The sequence below is a fragment of the Sarcophilus harrisii genome, chromosome 2, assembly GCF_902635505.1.
Source record: "Sarcophilus harrisii chromosome 2, mSarHar1.11, whole genome shotgun sequence".
Lineage (NCBI taxonomy): Eukaryota > Metazoa > Chordata > Mammalia > Dasyuromorphia > Dasyuridae > Sarcophilus > Sarcophilus harrisii.
In genome coordinates, this window is record NC_045427.1 from 266,037,522 (window position 1) to 266,058,793 (window position 21,272).

Below are 21,272 nucleotides of genomic sequence, written 5' to 3' on the forward strand. Positions count from 1 at the left end.
ATGGCTGAATATACCTATTTTTTCTCAACCCTGAAACTTACTGCTTTTCTTTATTTTGGCCAATTTGATAAGATTTTGATAAGGTTTAGTGCTTCACAATTTAATTTCTATCTCTGATTTTTTGTGAGTTTGAACACTAGCTAGTGACAATATGTGCTTCCTCTTGAGAGCAAAGCAATACAGAAGTTTAACTTTAGTCCATTTTAGAACAGGATTTATTTTGTCAAATTTTCAGTAGTTTCTTTAAAGAAAAAGCAAAGAGAATCTGGAGAATTGTTTGCAACAGAGGTAGAAAAGATTTCAGGTCATCTGGTCCAACTGTCATAGGTTCCCTGACAAGGACTTCCATTTAATGTTTGTTGATAAAGAACATATTGTCCTACTAGGGCAGTCCATTCTTCTTTTAATAACTTTTTATCATGTTTAGGAAATTTTTAGTTTCCCAAGGCAAGAACAAATCTCATCCATTTCTTATATGAAAGCCCTTTAAATATTTGAAAACAAATATAATGACCTCTACAGTCCTCTTGCCTCCAGTTAAACTTTCTTTGTAGATTTTTCAAAATAATCATCTTGTCCTTATAACTTCATTCCCAATTCCATACATTCTTTTATAAATTATAATAGTATTGGATTAATCATAAATTGTTATTTGAATGTTCCTGTTATTTAAAAATAAACTAAAAATTTGGAGGCTTCAAAATGTAAGGACTTGGAGAGCCATAGAGTTTCTTGAATCTAAACCTTCCTTGTCATCATTTTTTTTGCTATCCCCAAATGCTTAAGGGCAATCTAATATAGTAAGACACACCCTTGAGGTTTGTAGGATAGGAAGAGATAGTCAAACTGTTTCTTTCGGCAGTGTTTAATGTTGATTATTTGGAAACATATATTAAATTTTAAAATAAGATATCCTGTCACTGCTATAGAAACCATGGAATAATTGGTTGAAGACATGAAGTAAAAATAAGCCTTTTAAGTTCTAGAACTTATGTAGATGAAAGAGTGGGGATTACTTATAGTATTTTCACATGTATAGATTGTGTACACTTGTACATATTCTTTATAGTTTATATTTTGGCTGTTTTGTTTATTCTAAAAGTTCAAGTATGGGCTACCCAGCATGGATTTTATTTAAATTATGTTGACATAAAATCATAAGGGCAGATTCAATTTATCAACTTTTTTATTGGAAAATAGAATCTTTTTTCATGTAATTTTAATATGTATTCTGTAAACAATTGATAGATTTAGGATTTTATTTTAGGAGGTAAACACTGTATATTTTAAAGCAGTGACTTATTTTGCTATTTTTTCAGATTACTCTTGCAGCTGCATCAGAAATCTGAGCGGGATGACTTGGTTATTTTATTTACCAAAGCTGATTGAAGCAGATACATGTGAAGTCATTGGGAGGTGAACCATCTCCAATTCAACAGGTTAATCATGGATATTTGGGGGAATATTTTTGTCACATGTATTAGGTGGATAATAGCCACCCAAAACACATTTATCTAAAACAACGTTGATTGTTAGGATATTTTTCTTCAATAATCAGACCTTATAAGAGGCAACCTGGTGTAGTAGATAGAAAGCTAGTCTTGAAGTTGGGAAAATCTGGATTAAAGTCTTTGCTTCTGACACATAAGGTCTCTCTGACGGGCCAAGTCATTTAACAATCAGTGCTCCAGGCAGATCTCTTAAGATTATAAATTGTAGAGCATTGGCAGATCTTTGTTGGAAGGAGTTTCCTCACAATGAAATCACAGGTCTATGCCCCACCCTTCAACAACAATAAAACAATCATAATTCTAAATTGTTTTTAACCAGAATTAATAAAAAACTTAAATTACTGTAGTTACTTTGTTAATATGAACATAAGTTATCCTTTTTCCTCAAATCTAGCTTTTATAAAAATCTAACCATGGCCTAAGATTAGTTTTGTTTTATACTATATAACTAAACATTTAATTTTTTTAATAAGATATAGGCCATTTTAGGAGTGTGTCCTGTAGTTGGAAAAATACATTAAATGAAAAATTAAATCTATTCCAACCACTTAAAGAATTATAAAAATGTTACCCAAAAAAGAGTTTGGTCATCATTTCTAGTTATTTCTGTGGATACAAATAGAATATTTGATAACTAAAATTAGGCATCTCTTTGACAGTTAAGTGAACATTGACTTATTGCTGTTTAGTAGGAGCTCAAAAAATTTGATCCTTATTGTGCATGGCTGATATGTAACCCAATATAAGTTTTCCCAAAAGGCTATGAAATTCCTTGTTATACAAATTCTCTTTTATAAGCATTATTGTAAGAAAATCTTTTAAATAAGAAAACCATGTCACCTCCATGCCATGGGGGTATTAGAGTCTGGGTTTTTTTAGTAGAGAATAAAAACTGTATTTATCTAACAAAAAAAATATTAAATAATGATGTCATAAAAACTAGAGATGTAGGAGGCATGGGAATCAGAAAAAACTTACCATGGTCACACAAAAAAGTATACCCTACCCTATCTTAAAGGTTTTGTCCATATAAGCCCAGCTCTTGAATAAAGAATTTACCAGAATGCAGTGTTTAAAAATAAAAAATTAAGAGATTTGAAATAACAAATCCTTTTGGAGCTGATAGTAACCAAATGAAAAGAAAAAATGACTTTTGTGTGTGGAGAGGCTATAACATGGTTATATAATCAGATTATTTGGGACTGAGCTGGGATCCAGAAAAGAGAAGAATAGTAATCTAGAAAGGATCTTTGGATGTCCTGGGAGGAGGTCGGGGGGGAGTGCATAAGAGTTATAGTTGAAGTGAAAATATATGCATGGAAACCTTTAATTTTCTGCAGTTATATTTTGTTTAACAGAACTATAACTTTTCTGACCTCCTGGTTGTTTTATTGAAATCCCAAGTCTTGTTAAGATTTTTTCACTCCAGGAGCTCAGACATATTAAGAAGAGTTGGCATTGTACAAATGTGTATTATTTTGGAACTCTCTCAATGATCTACCCCTTTCTCTGAAATCTTCCCGAATATGAAGTGCTAATTACTTGCATAGGCTTTGCACTTTTCAAAGCTCTTTTTAGCATATTAGTCCATCCTTTCTTGTTTTCTTGTTCCGCTTACCTCAGAAGTAATAGTTTTCACCATTTTACAGGTGAGGAAACTGAGGCAAGTGACAGTGCTGATAATTAATAAAAGAAGTAGAACTTAAATATTTTAAGCCAAGGTTCTTGATTCCCAATCCATTGTTCCTTACCCTATACTGCAAAATCTGTAAATATGTGTAACCCCATGTTGGCACAGATGCTCCTGGCACTAAGGGCTTATATTCTTTTTTTTTTTTTTTTTTTTTTGGCTCTAATCTCCACCCTTTAAACCTGTGGAAACTCTTTTAGCCCTTCAGAATCTTGTGGGCTAGTATCAATTCCTTACTTGTGTGAAGTCATTGGCCATATTGTATCAGATAAAAAGCTTTTTTGTTAAAGGAAAAGGTAATATTATGTATTCTCTATCAGGCAAACTTTAGTAACCCTGACAAGAGTTTTTCCCATTGTTATCAGTTACAGCATGAAGAATTTTCTCAAGGGAGTCTCTCAAGAGCTTTTCTTAAAATGGTATTTGGCTTGCCTTTCTTTCATATAAGAATTCTAAAAAAGAAAATGATGGGATAGCTCCTGCTGTTATCCTTGGGACCTTGTTCCTGTCCTCAGCTAAAGTCTTGTTAGGGTGATATTCTTGCAGGGTACCCAGATCTTTCCCTGAGTACCTTATATTATCCTCATAAGGAAATACTAAGGGTTGTTTTTGGCTATACGCTCTAATAAAGATGTGCCAGACGAAGGAATTGCCCCCTTATTGATAATTATTTTCTCCTGTTGTCAGTTCTACTCCTTCTGAATACTTGTTATGATCAGGGCCTTTGTCACTCTGATAAGAGTGACACACATTTTTGACTTCTCTTTGTAGATAAATAACTGAAAGGGAACTAAAACCTCACCTCACAATTTGTTTTGATATTTGTGTTTCAAAACACTTTTTAAATTCTTTCTAGTTTAGAGGTTAACAGAGCACCTTAAATCCCCCTTTGGAACTTAGTTAAGAATAGTCAAACTTCCCATTCCCTATTTACTTCAGTAGTCCTAAAGACCTGTATGAGTGTTTCTGAAGGCAGATCGGAGAAGTGGAAGTCAGAGCTTTGTATTTTGTGTTTTATCTTTAAAAGTCATCGTCATAATAATAAGCAACCTTAGAGGCTGCAAGCCAAGGAGTTGGAGAAAGGCATTCACATAGTGTGGTATAGTCAAATAAGCATTGGCTCTAGAGTCCTGTAGTCAATAAGTAGGGAGTCAGTTTCCTCATCTATGAAAATGAGGAGTTTCTGAAGTGTCTTCCAGTTCTAGATTTCTAATTCTGTGGCTACATAGTCCTTGGCCTGGTGTGCTAATGGGCTATTAATGCACATTTGTCCTATGAGGCATTTTATCTGGTCTGCTTAACTATTATGTGCTTCTCCTTTCTAAAAACTACCCTCATAAAAGATATGCAAAAGTTTTTAGCTCATTTTTTTTCCTAGTGGTTTCTAGCTTAGAGGTTCTTAACCTATGATCTGTGAACTTTTAAAAAAAACTACTTTGCTAATTGTTTCAGTATAATTCATTACCTTTGTAAATCCTATGCATTTAAAAGCATTATTCTGAGAAGGGGTCCATTGTTTTCACCAGATTGCCAGAGATCCATAACAAAAAAGACCTACAACCTCTGTTCTGTAAATTATTTTTAGTGCTTAAGGCATAGTTGATTTGGCTCTAGAATATAGCCAGAAGAGCAAATTTGTGATTCTTTGGAAAGCTGATGGTCTATTTAAGTACATCCTTCCTTAATAGTAATATATTTTCAAAAAAAAATCCTTTACTTAATAGTGTTCTATTTTTTGTTTTGATATGTTTCCAATATTAGCAGTATGCCATTTAAGAGGTAGTGTTGCCTGACTTAAGCATAGTCAATAACATTCAAAAAGCCAAATGACCTTTACACTGAACCACAAGGAGTGGTCATAATTTTATTTATTTATTTATTTATTTTCTTTGCTGCTTCTCTATTGTTTGAAATAAGTGATAGAGATCAGGAAATATGTTATTTAGAGATTTTCATTGCAGTGTTATTCTTTGGCATCAAAATTTTATCTAAATCAGACATAATGCCATTTAAGTACTGTGAATTTTAAGTAGGTTGTTCTTAATTTTAATAACGTGTACTTTTTCTCTTTTTTCCCCTCTATAGTTTTACATGTGGCACCCATAAAAGATGAGGCTGAGAACTCGGAAAGCTTCTCAGCAATCAAATCAAATTCATACACAACGTACAGTCAAGGCAAAGAGGAAACATTCAGAAATTGAAGATAGTTTACCTGCAGGAGTAGAAAAAACACAGAAGAATGAAACTGGCTTATTATCATCAATTAAAAAATTCATTAAAGGAAGCACACCCAAGGTATGATTACAAGTCTTAACTTAAAATGGTATTTGGTTTAAAAATGCAGAAAATAAGAGCAGGGTAACACTATTTGTATAGCTTTAGACAAAAGTATTGAATACAGTTAATGATATTACTGATCAGTTCTCCTTATAGTACAAATTAAAGAATTTTGATTTTTGCTTCATAGTCATGGAATTTTATTTTAATGACTGTCAAAGTTTTAAACACTTAATAGGCATTTGAGTGAAGTAGTCTTTTAAGTAAATATTTCAGGTGCATTGTGTTTTTTCTGTTATACTGAGAAGCTATTTTATGGGGAAATAAAACATGAAGAAGAGAACTGAATTATTTGTGGAAGCAGATTTTGTTGTAAGAAGATGCATACATGTATTGCATGTATGTGTTTATGCATGCATATGTACAAATACATAAACTGAAGAATCTGAGGGAGACAAAGAGAGCATGAAATCTAATGCTTTCATTTTACAAACAGGAAACTTAGGCCAACAGAGGTTTAGTGATTTGCTCAGGATTACTCAATTATTTAGTGGTTGAATTGGACATTAGGAGGGGTCTTTTGACTCTCGTACCAGTGTTTCATGATTTTTGTACTTGGAAATGTGCTTTTTAAGAACTTTTTGTAATATTGAGCCCTCTGTATAATTTATTTGGCACCAGTAGATCTCTTCAAGCAATAAGGGATAAGAAAAAACTATTAAAATAATCTTAAGTCGAACAGGAATTGATAACCATTATTATAACTTCTTGTCCATTATTATAGTATTCTTGTGCAATCTTAGAATTGGAAGGGATGTTACGCTCAATTTTCCACCTAATAAAGGAATTCCCTCCTCCAATATACATTACATTTCCAGTCTATGCCAATGTCAGTTATATCAAAAATAGTATTCTATTAAACAGCCTGGAATATCTGTGAGTTTTAAGAAGCTTTTCTTTACCCAGATTCAAAAGCTGATTTCTTAAAACTGTCTTCTGGTGTTCTGCCTTCTGGACTTAGTGAAATTTAAGATTGTAAGATTTTACAGAACAGCAGTTTTTTTCCCTGAGACAATTGGGATTAAGTGACTTGCCCAAAGTCAAAAAGCTAGAAAGCAATAACTGTCTGAGATCAGATTTGAACTCAGGTCCTTCTGACTTCAGGGATGGTGCTCTATCCATTGCACCACCTAACTGCCCCGCAATTCATTTTTTTAAGTGCAGCTGTTATATTCTCCCTTGGTTTTTCTCTTTTAAGTTAAACATTTCAGCTCTTTCAGATATATAACATGATGATGGAATAATCTAAAGTTGTAAGATATACTTTTTCTTTTACTTACCTTTGTAAGCTATATTCTTTTGCAACTAATCCTCTTAATTATTTGTATTTGCCTGTTGAAAACTTACCCACTTACTATTAAGTTAGACATTTATTTGGCTCTTAGTCAAATATCTTTAGTGAAGAGAGCTCTAGGATTAATTACCCATCTGAAATAAAAAGTCCACTATTGAGAGGACAACTTTCTTGGTATGGAAATGAGGAAGGTTCCAGGCATTCCCACTTTTTGACTAGTAATAATGGTGAGATCTGCATGTGCTGTTTTTAGGCATCCTCTTAAACAACCATTATTGACCTTTTTCTTCCTCCTTTGTCCCAGAAGCTCTTGACTTGAAGTCTATTAATCTTCTCCCCAACCCATTCTAACCAACTGAGATCTGGTTGTAGTTTCTGTCTTAAGTGATTTGAGACTTGGTGGAATTCTTATCATTCAATTCTTTAAGAATTAGATGGAAAATGACTTTGAAATTTTGTTGATTCTGGAAACTGAGTGGATGCCCATCAATTGGAGAATGGCTGAATATGTGGTATATGAATGTTATGAAATATTATTGTTTGGTAAGAAATGACCAACAAGATGATTTCAGAAAGGCCTGGAGAGACTTACACGAACTGATGTTGAATGAAATGAGCAGGGCCAAGAGATCATTATATACTTCAACAACAATACTATATGATGACCAATTCTGATGGCCCTGGCCATCCCCAGCAATGAGATGAACCAAATCAGTTCCAATGGAGCAGTAATGAACTGAACCAGCTACGCCCAGCGAAAGAATTCTGGGAGATGACTAAAAACCATTACATTGAATTCCCAATCCCTATATTTTTGCCCACCTGCATTTTTGATTTCCTTCACAGGCTCATTGTACAATATTTCAGAGTCTGATTCTTTTTGCACCAAAATAACGGTTTGGTCATGTATACTTATTGTGTATCTAATTTATATTTTAATATATTTAGCATCTACTGGTCATCCTGCCATCTGGGGGAGGGGGTGAGGGGAAGGAGGGGAGAAATTGGAACAAGAGGTTTGGCAATTGTCAATGCTGTAAAGTTACCCATACATATACATACCCATACATATGGGTAAAGTTACCCATACCCATACAATAAAAGGCTATTAAATTAAGAAAAAAAGAAATGACCAGCAGGAGGATTTCAGAAAAGCATGGAGAGACTTACATGAACTGATGCTAAGTGAAATGAGCAGGACCAGGAGATCATTGTATATTTCAACAACAATACTATATGATGATCTCTGATGGACATAGCCCTCTTCAACAATGTGATGAACCAAATTAGTTCAACAAAATTTCAATACCATTTCTCATTAATTGTTATTAAATCAATATTAAAATGGAATTTTCCTCCAGTGTAATTTTTTTAGTCACACACTTGCGGTAATTTTTTTGATCAAACATTTATCCCTATTAAATTTCATCTTATTGGCTGTTAGTCCATTGTTGAGCCTATTAAATTGCATCATCTGTAAATTTAGATTTCATTTTGTGTTTTTATGTTTTAATGACAAGAATCATTTAATAGGACCAAGGAGAGAGTTATGAAACAGAAATCTCTCTTCAGGTTGACATTGATCTTAAATGATCTTTGGATACTATTATTAATCTAAAAATCTCTCGTCTACCTATACTGTCATCCAGTGGTATTTCTCGATATTGTCCAAAAAAGATAACATTGAAGACTGTTAGATGCAGTGGTAAAATGAAGATACCATTTATCTGTGATATCCTCCTGACTTGATTTCTAGTAATTCTGATCAAAAAAGGAAAACATGTTAATATCTCAATGAGCCCAAATTGTGTTCCCTTTTAAAATCTATTCACAGGATTTTTATGTATGTGTACTTCCTTTCCCCGTGCATATTTCTTTTTATTAATTTTAAATTTAAATTCTTCCTCTCCCTCCCCCATTGATGTTTCAGCTTGTATTTGAGGAGAATAGGTTATCCTTTAAGTTTCTTAAATTGCCGAAGTTCTTAGAGTCACCGAATTTTAATTTCTTTTTTGTTTTTGTTCAGGAGTTGGAATAATCATAGTCTCTTAGGTGTGTGCTGGCATTGGTATGTCAGGTTGCTTTTGTTTTATCTCAGAGGTGAAGGACTGTTTTATGATTGGTGGAAGAAAGGTAGAAAGTTCCTTTGGATGTTGGAGGTAAACACAGAGAAGTTTCCTGGAGAATGGGAGCAGGGAAGGACCAAAGTAGCCATCTCCCAGTAGCACCATTTTCAGGCTTCTTGATTATCTGTTGTTAGGCAGGAGTTGGATTACAGCCAGGTTGAACCTCAACTTTTGGTGCCACAAGTGTGTTACTCAGCTGCAAGGAATTTCTGTAATCTTTGTTCTACCCTTTGATTGAGGATAAGACCAAGCATTGGGGAAATGGAGAAACTTTTGAGTTACTTTGGAATATGAGAGTCTATACCATTTTTGTTTTGAGGTAAAACTAAACATGCTAGGAATTCCCTAGATCTTGATTGGTATGGAAGAAGTTGAAGCATAGGCTATGCATAGTCTTCTCAGGTGTGTCTACCCTGGCAGGGCAGCCATGTCAAATGGGTCATGTCTTGACAAGTTAGCTCTAAGACTCTATGGCTACATTATCAAAATTTCTATGTGTTTCTTTGACATTTTCTTTTCCTGTTCTAATTGTATCTTTTCTCTTGCTTCTTGATGGGTGATAGAGGAATAGTTTTATTTTCAGTTTATGGTTGCTGTTTCTCATATTTTTAGAATGCCATTCTAGAACCTTTTTCATTTAGTTTTTTTATCATTATTATTAAAAGTCATTCTTATTCCGACTTTGGCAGAAGTCTTGAAAAATAGTTTTGTAGCCCAGCAACTTTAACATTGAATAATTTTACTGTTATTTTTATGATGAATCACATGTAAGGTATTTTTAAAAATTAGTGATTCATTTTGAAAATTTGCAATCATTTTACATATCAAACAATCAACAAAGATTTGTTGAGCAATATACCAGGCACTCAGGCACTGTTCCTAGATATTGGGATACAAATACAGAACAAGGAATTACTATAATAGGGAAGGCCGTGTGTGTGTGTGTGTGTGTGTGTGTGTGTGTGTGTGTGTTATATTTTATATGTGTATATGATAAAGAGAAAAATACAAAGTAAATAAAAAGTAGTTTTGGAGGGAGAACATAAGTGGTTGAAAGAAGTTGGGTTTTATGTAGAAGATAGTGTACTTGAACTTTTTAAGGCCTTGAAAATAATATTTAGTAGCTTTTATATACTGAGCAAGAATAGTATCCTCTATAAGGTCTTTGAAAGTGTGTTACAGAAGTGTTGGGTAATAATTTAATAATATTTGTAAAAGTAAAAATGATGACATTGTTTTGAAAGTATAGAAATGACTCTTTTTGCTTTCTTGATTCTTCTCCTAGTTCTCTGACTTCTCCTCAGTTTCCCTTACTAGATCAGTGGACATCCTTTATCTGATCTCCTTTAATTTCTCATATATATTAAATGTAATACTAGGCTCCCAGGATTATATACTAGGCCCTTTCTTCTCTCTGGGAATTTTCTCCCTTGGCTGGCAATCTCTTCCAGCTGTCATAGATTTAAGTGTTATCTGTATAGTTGATTCAGTATCAGGAGGTTTCTAAGTAGATAAATGAAATTTAATGGAGATTTCTGATGAAAAAAAGTTAACCAGAATACAAGATAAAGGAAAACTGCATTTTAATTTTAATAGTAGTTAATGAGGGGAAAAAACTTTGGAACTTAGGTTAGGGCTCATTATTCAGGCCACATATAAGATAATGTGTTTCTTTCAAAAATATATCACATTTTAAGGTGTTCACTAACTTAGAGTACATAATATCCAGAAAAGGATTAAGAGACCAGTATGTCCTAATTTGTTCATTAAAACTAATGGAGGTTTCTACTAAAGAATCAGTCTTAATTCTTCAAAGATGAATTGCTCTGCCAATTGTTCCCTCATACACAATATATTCTATATTCCAAACCTTTGTACAAATGATACGCCATTGTCTGAAATTGCTTATCACTTTTACCTCAAAATCCCTAATATTCTTTCGCAGCCTAGATATTGTGTAATAGACCTTTCCTTTCCCCCTATACTTCACTTCTCTTTCCCCCCCATTTTCTCAGTGTTTCTTTGTGTAACTACATATGTGTGTGTGTGTGTGTGTGTGTACACATACATGTTCTTGGCATATATGAATATATTAATACAAAATTGTAGTGCCCATAATTTAAAACCTGACCTTTTTAAAAACCTGTAGATGGCATCATTTCCTTGGTATTTCCTAGGTGTTTTCTACTATTCATTGTTTTGGGGTTGGTTGGTTTGTTTTTTTAAGGTAGTAGATTTGTACAGATTGACCTATTTATGAAGGATGAGTTGCTGAGATTTGGAAGAATGTAAAGAAAATGTGTTTTTCACTCAGTGTTGAATTCTAACTTTATCAATTTGAATTCTTTTAGTGTGATGTTACCAGAAAGTCTGTTTGAAATTCCCTTTTAAATTGCTTCTAATTCGTTGTAATCTATTTTATTTCATTCACATTAAAGTGCATTTAATATGTATCTATTACACACTAGGTATTAGACTCTGCCTTTTTCCCTGAATAAAAATTCAACTTTAAAATGTTATTATGCTTCTACAGTTTTGGATTGTCAAATTTTCTGATATTACAATCCTAAGACTTATGTTTTCTGAATAAAGCATCACTGAAAGTTGAAAAGATAGCTTGATTAGTTTTTTTTTCCCCAGCATTTGTAATTACAAAATCATTCTTTTGGTATTATGCAAAATCACAAAGTTTCAGAGTTGAATGAAATTTCAGAGACAATATTGTTCAATCTATAACAGAAAAGGGATATTTTTACAATATATCCAACAAATTGTCATTCATCTTGGAAGACTATATGGGAAAACCCTCTACTGATATAATCTGTTCCACTGCTTTGAATATTTCACACCTAAATTTAATTTTGCTGCTTCCCATAGTGCCAAGTTCTATACCCTGGTACCAGTTGGGAAAACTTCAATTCCATGTGGCAGCTCTTCAAATAATTGAAGAAGGCTATCATGTCCCTTCCCAAGTCTTTTCTTTTCCAGGCTAAATAGACCTGTTTTTGTTGTTGTTGTTTTTCGGGATTTTTTATTTTTTTACTAGTTTTCATATACCATGAGTTTAGAGATTTTCCTCCTAGCTATCATTGTCCTTCATATAAATAACGTTGTGCCAAGAACTAAGCATTTTGAATATTTATATTCATTCATGTAACCCTAAGATAAGATTCCTTTTCTTCCATATCACATATACATTAATATTGAATTAATTAAATATTTTGTTAATTAATTATTGGGCTTACAGTCCACTAAAATATTCAGCTCCTTTTCAGAACCTAGCCATTTTCCATTTTATATTTATAAAGTTGATTTTTGAATACAAATGTAGAACTTTAATATTCCTATACTGATTGAACACAGTGTTCTAGAAATCCCAACTTTGATCCAATGTATTACCTTGTCCCTTCTAGATTGGTGCATTTCCTGATACTATTCTTAAAGGACTGTGCCACACTTTTATATTTTATACTATTATCTGCCCTTGGCTCCAATTTCTATTTCATGTGTACTTAAAATCTAAGTTGGTTGATGAGTTCCCTTTATCCATCCCACCCCTCCCCCTTTCCTCTCTTCTTAGACATGCATGACTAGATTATAGGTACGGAGTGGAGGTCTATTTTTAGTCAACTGTCCTTTTCCTCTTCGTTGGAACTGCTGTTCTTTATGTGCTCCCAGTTTCATTCTTGAGCCTTGCCATCTTTTCTGAATTCCCTTGAAGATTTTTAGTATATATACTCTTACTTTTCCTTTCCCTATACTCTTGGAAATCTCTTCTCCCCAATCTAGGGTCATGCCAGATTATATCTGCTTTACTCTATAACAGTTTCTAAGATAAAAGTGGTTACTTCTTTCACAGCTTCCCATTGTTTCTATCTCAGCACCTAATTCTTACCTGTTTCTAGAATGAGATTTGTAGTAGAGAAAATATGTTGTCTATTTTTCAAAGAAGGAAAATTATCATTTTGACAAGCCAGGAAATTACAGAGAAAGAGAGAGAAGCAGATCTGACTGATGTCTGGATAATTGAACTCCTGTACTTCACTTCTATATCATGCCTATTCTAGTTGCTACTAGTTGTCTAAGGCATATTCTTTTAACATAATTATTTCTATTTCTACCTCCTTTGATTTTTACTTCAAATCTCCTACCATGGTTCTCTGTATTGTAAGTTCCTTGAAAGCAGGATATCTTTTTTTTCCTTTTCCTATTTTCTTTTATCCTTAGTGCTTATGACATTGCCTAGCAAAATAGTAGGTAAATAACTGCTTATCTAAGAATTTCTTCACTTAAAATATTTTTAAATATTCAGTGCTATTCATTCCTTCTTTTAATAGATCAACTTTCCATTCCATATGTTTGTGGATTATAAGCCTTACTTCACCAAATCCATGTTTTACTCATCAAATCAAACTCGTCTTCTTTCAATATAGGATCTCTAGTTCATCTTGCTTATTAGTCATGATTTGTGTATGTGTATTTGACTTTCTGGGACCATGGGTTTTATTGCTAACTGTTTTCTTAGATTTTGATTCTCATGAACTTCTAAGTGTTTCAACTATTATACTTCTGTTAGGTTATAAAAAAATACTTAAAACTTAATTAAAAACCACAAGGTGCCCATATCTCCATACACAACTAGTTCTTGTAAGAATATGTTATATAGGTGCTTTTTTCTTAACAATTGGTACTTGTTTTGTACTTGATATTGATAATTGAAAATACTTATTCTTTGATCATTAGCAGAAAATGTTCTTTTTTAATAGCCTTTTATTTACAGGATATATGCATGGGTAACTTTACAGCATTAACAATTGCCAAACCTCTTATTCCAATTTTTCAACTCTTACCCCCCACCCCCTCCCCCAGATGGCAGGATGACCAGTAGATGTTAAGTACATTAAAATATAAATTAGATACACAATAAGTATACATGACCAAAACATTATTTTGCTGTACAAAAATAATCAGACTCTGAAATATTGTACAATTAGCTTGTGAAGGAAATCAAAAATGCATGTGGGCATAAATACAGGGATTGGGAATTCAATGTAATGGTTTTTAGTAATCTCCCAGAGTTCTTTCTCTGGGCATAGCTGGTTCAGTTCATTACTGCTCCATTGGAAATGATTTGGTTGATCTCGTTGCTGAGGATGGCCTGCTCCATCAGAACTGGTCATCATATAGTATTGTTGTTGAAGTATATAATGATCTCCTGGTCCTGCTCATTTCACTCAGCATCGGTTCGTGTAAGTCTCTCCAGGCCTTTCTGAAATCATCCTGTTGGTCATTTCTCACAGAACAGTAATATTCCATAATATTCATATACCACAATTTATTCAGCCATTCTCCAACTGATGGACATCCATTCAGTTTCCAGTTTCTAGCCACTACAAAAAGGGCTGCCACAAACATTCGTGCACCTACAGGTCCCTTTCCCTTCTTTATAATCTCTTTGGGATATAAGCCCAGTAGTAACACTGCTGGATCAAAGGGTATGCACAGTTTGATAACTTTTTGAGCATAGTTCCAAACTATTCTCCAGAATGGTTGGATTCGTTCACAACTCCACCAACAATATTAGCAGAAAATGTTAAACTGTTTGTATTCTTCTAATCTTTACCAAAAAAATGTAAATATCTATTTTATCATTATCTAATTTCATGGATATTACCATCACCAAAAATGTTTTAAAGTTTGTCTTTGTCTTTTCATCTTTGATTTCATTAGTGTATTGCTTAGTCATTGAGATTTTGAGTAAACAATAAATTTCAATTAATGTTATTTGCATAATTTGCAGAGATTCTCTGTCAAATAAAATATCAATAATGTATCTTCTGTGGGGTTCATTTTCATGCAGCTGCATCATATCTGATTAGGTCATTAAACCTATGGAGAATCATTAAATGTCTTACTGTTCATATTATAGGAGTAGCTTTTTTTTTTTCTCTAAGAGAACTAAAAGACAAAAGACGTTTTTTGGAAAAGTCATGGCCCATCAGAAGTAAAGAGCTACATAAAGAGCATCTATTCTACATTTTCTTTAGAGATAAGAGAAAGTGAAGCTCACCCAAAGTTAAATAATTTATCCAAGGCAGTACAATGAGGTTGGGAAAAGAATTGTTTTGAACTGATTTTTATAAATTTGGGAAATAAGAGAGAAGTCATTATTCTTAGGCCTACTATAGCGTCCTTCCTAATCTTTCATGCTGGGGATGTTTGGGAGTTCGTGGGTTTTGGTGACAAGCAAATAACTGTTCATTAATTAAAGGAACAAAATAACTGTTAATTTTCCTTTGCTGCTAAATAATAATAGCTCACATTTTAATTGCACTTTGAAATCCATAAAGTAGCTTTATTCCAACAGCTTTGAGAGGTAGATAGTACAGGTATTATTATCCCTCTTTGACAGCTAAGTATATTGAGGTTTAGAAGGATTAATGCAGTTAAGCATAGTTATACAATTAATTAGAATTAGAGCAGCTTGATGGTACCATAGTGCATAGAGTGGTGAGCTTGAAATCAGGAAGATTCATTTTTCTTGGTTGAGATTTAATTTCAGTCCCTTATTAGCTGTGACCATGGGCACTTTTACTTAATTTTGCCTTGGTTTCCTCATCTGTAAAAGGAGCTGGAGTGAAGAAAAAAAAGGCAAACCACTCCTTTGCTAAGAAATACCTCAAATAGGTCACAAAGAATCAGACATGACTAGGGAGAAAAAAATACCACCACAACAGAATTGAGACAGGAGATGATTTGGGTTTGAATCTGTTATTCTGTTTTTCATTACTCATGGGATATTGGGCAATTCATCTTTCTCCTCCACCTATCCTCCTGTACATCCCTTTCTCTCCTATGCTCTTTTCTCTTAAGATTCCTTCTTTGGATGAGGTTTCAAACTTGTTAAAGCTCTATGACTGAGCCCCCATATATGAAGATAATTTTTTTTTTTCCTACTACCTTTCCTGGACTGTCTTGCCTATTCTATATACAACCATACCTTGTCTTCCTCTGCCTTTACATTTTGTGAATCCTCTAGAACCTTAGTCCTATTGTTATCAAACTCCCTTTCATTCTACATCTCTTCAACTTGTGCATGAAACCCTTTCTAATTTCCCCAATTACTAATAGTAATTTCCCTCCCAAACTATGTTGGGTTTAACTACTTTGAATGTATTTATATTAATTCTCATTGCAGTTATTCTATATATATTTTTATGTTTATTTTCTCTTTCCCTGATTAGAAGGTCAAGTTACTGCAGGTAGAGACTGTTTTCATTGTTTTTATATCCCCAGTATCTACTACAGTATCTGACACATGATACAAACTTAATAATAATGCTTATTGATCGATTGCTCTTCTGCTCTCGTAGAAACTTCTCTTCATACTGTATCCCTTTCTACCTTCTCAGAAATAGCTTTTTTCATGTTCCTTTGTCTCTTCAAATAGCCAGTAGACCATTTGAATTCAGAATACAGTATATGTATGTGTGTGTATATATATATATATATATTTATCACCAGTATTCCCAGACTTTTCATTGGCTGTTACTATTACTCTGTCTTCTTTGTTATTTGCTCCTCCTTTATATCATTTCATTTCTAGCCTTTCTTCTATAATATAATATTGTCATCTTTGCTGTAACTTTATTTCCTAATGAATCTGTAGTTGACAACTTTAACTATATACTATCCTTTCCCCTTTCTATTACTGGCTTGTCTTACCTCAACTTTAGACCATTCACATATATGTCTTACTCTGTTGCTTTTACTCAATGCTGCTGAGTACAATTGAGAGTCGAGTCCACTATACATTCATATTTTTTTAATCTTATCAGGAAGACTTGAGTTCAAATTCAGCCTCAGACACTTAATACTAGCTGTGTGACCCTGGGTACTTACGTGTGCGGGCACACGTGAAAACACACACACACACACACACATCCTTCTCTGGGTTCATAGGAGAGGTATCCTGAGCTGCAAATGGAAACTCATCCATGTTTTCTCATTCAGTGCAATTCCTTTTTATGTCTTTCCAAAAAAATTTAGTGTTCTAAAAGAGTTTTCTCTAGGTCTTCTAATATTACATAGGTATCAGTTCTGTACTCACTCTCATCCCTTAGCCTGATAACAACTTGATCCAAGTATACATATTCAACCATATATTTCTGGATATTTTTAATGATAATTCTTGTGTGTAAGATATCATTGGTGATGTGCTAAGACTGTTTATGTCTTTCACAGGTCTTTCCATTGCCACATGGATCATTACAGTTTTTGTTTTGTAGCGTTTGTGATAAAAATAATTATTGCTATATGCAGTGAATCTTAGAATTAAAAAATAATAATATATACTGTGTTCTTTGCTAAAAATCATTTGTTTCCTATGATTTGATTGGCCCTGATTCTTCACCATGTTTTTTAAAATTGAGATGATAATAGCTCCTATCTCGGTTTTTGTGAAGCTCAAGTGAGATGATATCTTAAGTACTTTATAAATGTTAGGGCACTATATGAATGCTAAATATTATTTTTAACAATTCATTCCAAAATTGCTTCTACATCAATAGTCAGTTTATTTAATGTCTATTAAAAGATAATAGATTTCTATTATCTTAGTATTTTTGGGATTTCATCCTCTCTGATACTTTCCAATCATCTTAAAGATATTATTTAAAATTTATAAGGTATGATGTTTGTATTTAGTATATAATCTTTGTCATCTTTTGTTTCTTGACCCTGAGCCATATTTTTCTATATTTTCTACCTTTACATTAAAGTCATTAAGTATTAACATATTATTGATTTAATTTGTAAAATCTTAATGGAATTCTTTGTAGATTTCTCTTTTCTCCTTTGTAGAATAGGTTGGCACATAAACCAGAGTTGCATTTATGGTGATTTATCCACTTGTTTGTTTATTTGTTTTTAGTAAGACAGTCAAATGTTCCATGGTATATTTGTTGTTGTTTTTGTGCACACTGATACATTTTACACATATTTGATTTTTTTATGTCTTGGAAAATATATGCTTTTTCCTGCATATTTGTCTTTTCTGGAAGAACCTGTGAGCCAACCTACCTTTTAATGGCAACTTCTTAATATATCTTGGGGATTTTTTATAATGAAGATGTCAATATTGGTATGATCCAAATTCTTTGGTAATATGTATTAACACATTGCTCTTTGAACAAAGATCTCATTTCAAGTACCAGCAGATTGTTTAGTAAGTTTAAAGATGGTATTGAATTGTGAGATCTTGAAGACCCTCTTTTCCTTTTTGTGCTACTCTTTCCTTGTCACTACAAAAGCAAAAGGTAGCCATACAGTCTTAAGCATCACTTTTAAACTTTTGTTTTATGAATTGTTATGAACAAAATCTCATCCAGAGGCATCATCTGATTACAAGTGCCTTTCTACTTAGCTAGACTAAAGATGTGCAGGATTATTATTATTTTTTTTTTTTTTTTTTTTTTTTTGTACTCTACACTTAAACAGATCCATGATCATATCAATGTAGGCATTATTTCCAGTGGTGCTGATAGCAGTCATTCAACATCTTCTGTTTTATCATATCCCTCGTCCATATTCTCCAATAAATTCTCCACAGTGGTTCTATATGACATGATTGGAGCTTTCAATTAGATTTCATAGCACTGCATGGCTACCCAGTAGAGCATGTAAACTATCATTGTGGTGCCAAGGGCTGTCTACCTTCTTTTATGGTAGACTTCTTTTATTTTCCAACCCACTATATGTTTCTCATGACATCCTTTCCATTGTTTCTATTTCTTATTTCTTCATTAGTACTGTAATTCTTGTAACTCACTCAGGACCCTCAGGTGCTTTTCCCAGCCCTTTATATAACCATCCAGTTTAGTTCTTTTGAAACCATAAAGAATTAGTGAAAATACGTTGTTAAAAAGAACAGAAAACACATTTAATATTGTCGAACCTGTCAGAAATGACCCTTTACTATGTCTTGGAAAACCAAGTGTTTCTGCCGTGCCAGACTGAGGCATTCATTAGAGTCATATTGTTGTTGAGGTAACTATGTGAATGTCATTAAGTAAGAGGTAATGGTGATGTGAACTTTATTAATAATAGTAATTATAGCTTTAATAATAATTTTAATAAAGGCTCATCAATTCATTACTTTTTGCATTTGTCTTATACATGGAATTAAGAAAATTCTACCTTTGCCTGTTATTGTTAATTTTTTTGTAAATTAAAACCAGAAAAGGAATTATAGTTTCATGCACACTTTAATTTAGCTTCCTAATTAATGTAAGTTATTTTTTTTTCCTTTTACCTTTTAAGGAAGAGAGAGAAAATCCTTCAAAAAGGAGTAGAATAGAACGTGATATAGATAACAACTTGATCACATCAACACCTCGGGCAGGAGAAAAACCCAATAAACAGATATCTCGAGTAAGACGGAAAAGTCAAGTAAATGGAGGTTTGTTTATATTTGTATATTTAATTTATGGGTGGAAAGACCTACCACATTGAAGAAATTCTATTCCTTTGTCTAAAATATTTGATCTTTTTATACAAAAAAAAGGAAGCATGAATGATTTTCTAGTTTGAGATTCGGATCTTATAATGAATTATAGAAAGCTCTCCCTGTTTTTTTTGAGCATTTGTTTTGAAGGAAAAAAATATGAAACCCTACATGAACGTATATCTACATTGTATACCAGTTTTAATTCATTGCATATAGATGCTAAATTGCTCCTTTTAAAATTCATGCATTGCTTCAGTATATCAGTGTTTATCTAAGATGTGAACATGAAAGAATGTAGTACCATTCTTAAATGAGAAGTTTGGATTAGATTATTTCTAAGATCCCTCTACTAGTCTATGAATCTCCACAATTTCTGTGAGTCTCAAATAAGAGTAGTAGCTTCCAGGCTACCCTGCATTTGTCAGGATGAAGAAATCATTGACTTTTTTTTAAGGGGACATGAGAAATCATTTAAGAATTTATTGTTTTGTTTCATAGAATGAAACAGACAGAGAATGACAGAGAAATATTGACATCTAATTTAGTTGTTTTTTAAAAAAATATTTTCCAGCTCTAACATGCTAACATTCTTAGAATTCTTTAATTTTCCCCCAATACACTGTTACCTCTTTGAGATATAAGGACTATTTACATTTTTGACTGTTTCCTTAATGCTTGTCACATAAGAGGTACTTAATTAAATGCTTGTTGAAATTAATTAAATAGTGTTAGAAAAACTAATTATGACCTCTTTTAGTTGGCTTAAAAATGCATTCAGACCAACATTTTAAACTAACAAAGTTTTAATTTACTGAAACAGTACTGCTTAAATCAAATATTAAAATTTTTTTTTAATTTATTGCCAGGATCACAAAAGTTTAGTATTGAAAGAAATGTAAGGAAACGGTGCAACTACTTTCCCTCTCCTGTTTTATTAAAAAGATTCCCCCCAGGTCATTTTTGGTATATCCTTTAAGGCAGGAGTCCTCAAACTTTTTAAATAGGGGGCCAGTTCACTGTCCCTCAGACTGTTGGAAGGCCAGACTATAGTAAAACAACAACTTTGTTTTGTGGGCCTTTAAATTAAGAAACTTCATAGCCCTGGCTAAGGGGGATAATCGTCCTCAGCTGCCTCATCTTGCTCGAGGGCCGTAGTTTGAGGACTCCTACATGGTTTAAGGCATCATTCAGTATAACATTAATGAAGATATAGAAGAGAGACATAGTTTTGTAAAAAGTATTGAGTGCTTTCTACTTCCAGTTTGTTTTCATTAATTTCAGATTTCAGGTATCTTTCATAATCTGAGAGACAGTATGGAGTAGAGGAGAGAATACTGGATTTGTATTAGAAATTTAAGCTGTGGCCATGGGCAATTCATTTAGCTTCCCCTACTCTCTCACCTGTTGAGATTACTTACAAATACTATGCAGACTTTTAAAAGCACTGTGAGTGTCAGTTGTTACTAGTTATCTCCATAGATTTGCTATTTTGAATTTGAGAAGTATGTTTATTTAGGCTTTTTATTGGTTTTTGTTTGTTTTTCATTCACTCACTGATTGGTCTTTATTGGGGTAGGCAGGAAACCACAGCTTATTAGGGTTTGTTTTCTAACTCTATACATTGTCTTAGCAGTTCCCAGACTTTTTTGTCTTAGGACTCTACACTCTTAAAAATTATTAGAGGACTCTCCTACACATTCCCTCATAAGAATTTTTGTGTGCATTTATAATTATGTGCTGTATTGGAAATTAAAATATCTTTGCATTATTATAAAAAATAATTTTGACTTCCAGAAAGGGTCCTAGA

The 21,272-nt window shown here is 33.0% G+C and overlaps 1 protein-coding gene across 5 annotated transcripts in view; it reads left to right on the forward strand.

Annotated features, from left to right (window-relative positions):
- Positions 1 to 21,272, forward strand: part of CTDSPL2 (CTD small phosphatase like 2) — a 101,114-nt gene that overhangs the window by 43,049 nt on the left and 36,793 nt on the right. For 4 of the 5 annotated variants that reach the window (XM_031952214.1, XM_031952218.1, XM_031952216.1 and 1 more), the window contains exons 2-4: positions 1,320 to 1,439; positions 5,287 to 5,496; positions 19,279 to 19,417. In XM_031952214.1, coding sequence (XP_031808074.1) covers positions 5,311 to 5,496; positions 19,279 to 19,417 — 325 coding nt within the window. In that variant the 5' untranslated portion in view covers positions 1,320 to 1,439; positions 5,287 to 5,310. The remainder of the gene's footprint in view (positions 1 to 1,319; positions 1,440 to 5,286; positions 5,497 to 19,278; positions 19,418 to 21,272) is intronic. The other variant, XM_031952217.1, reaches the window with a different exon arrangement.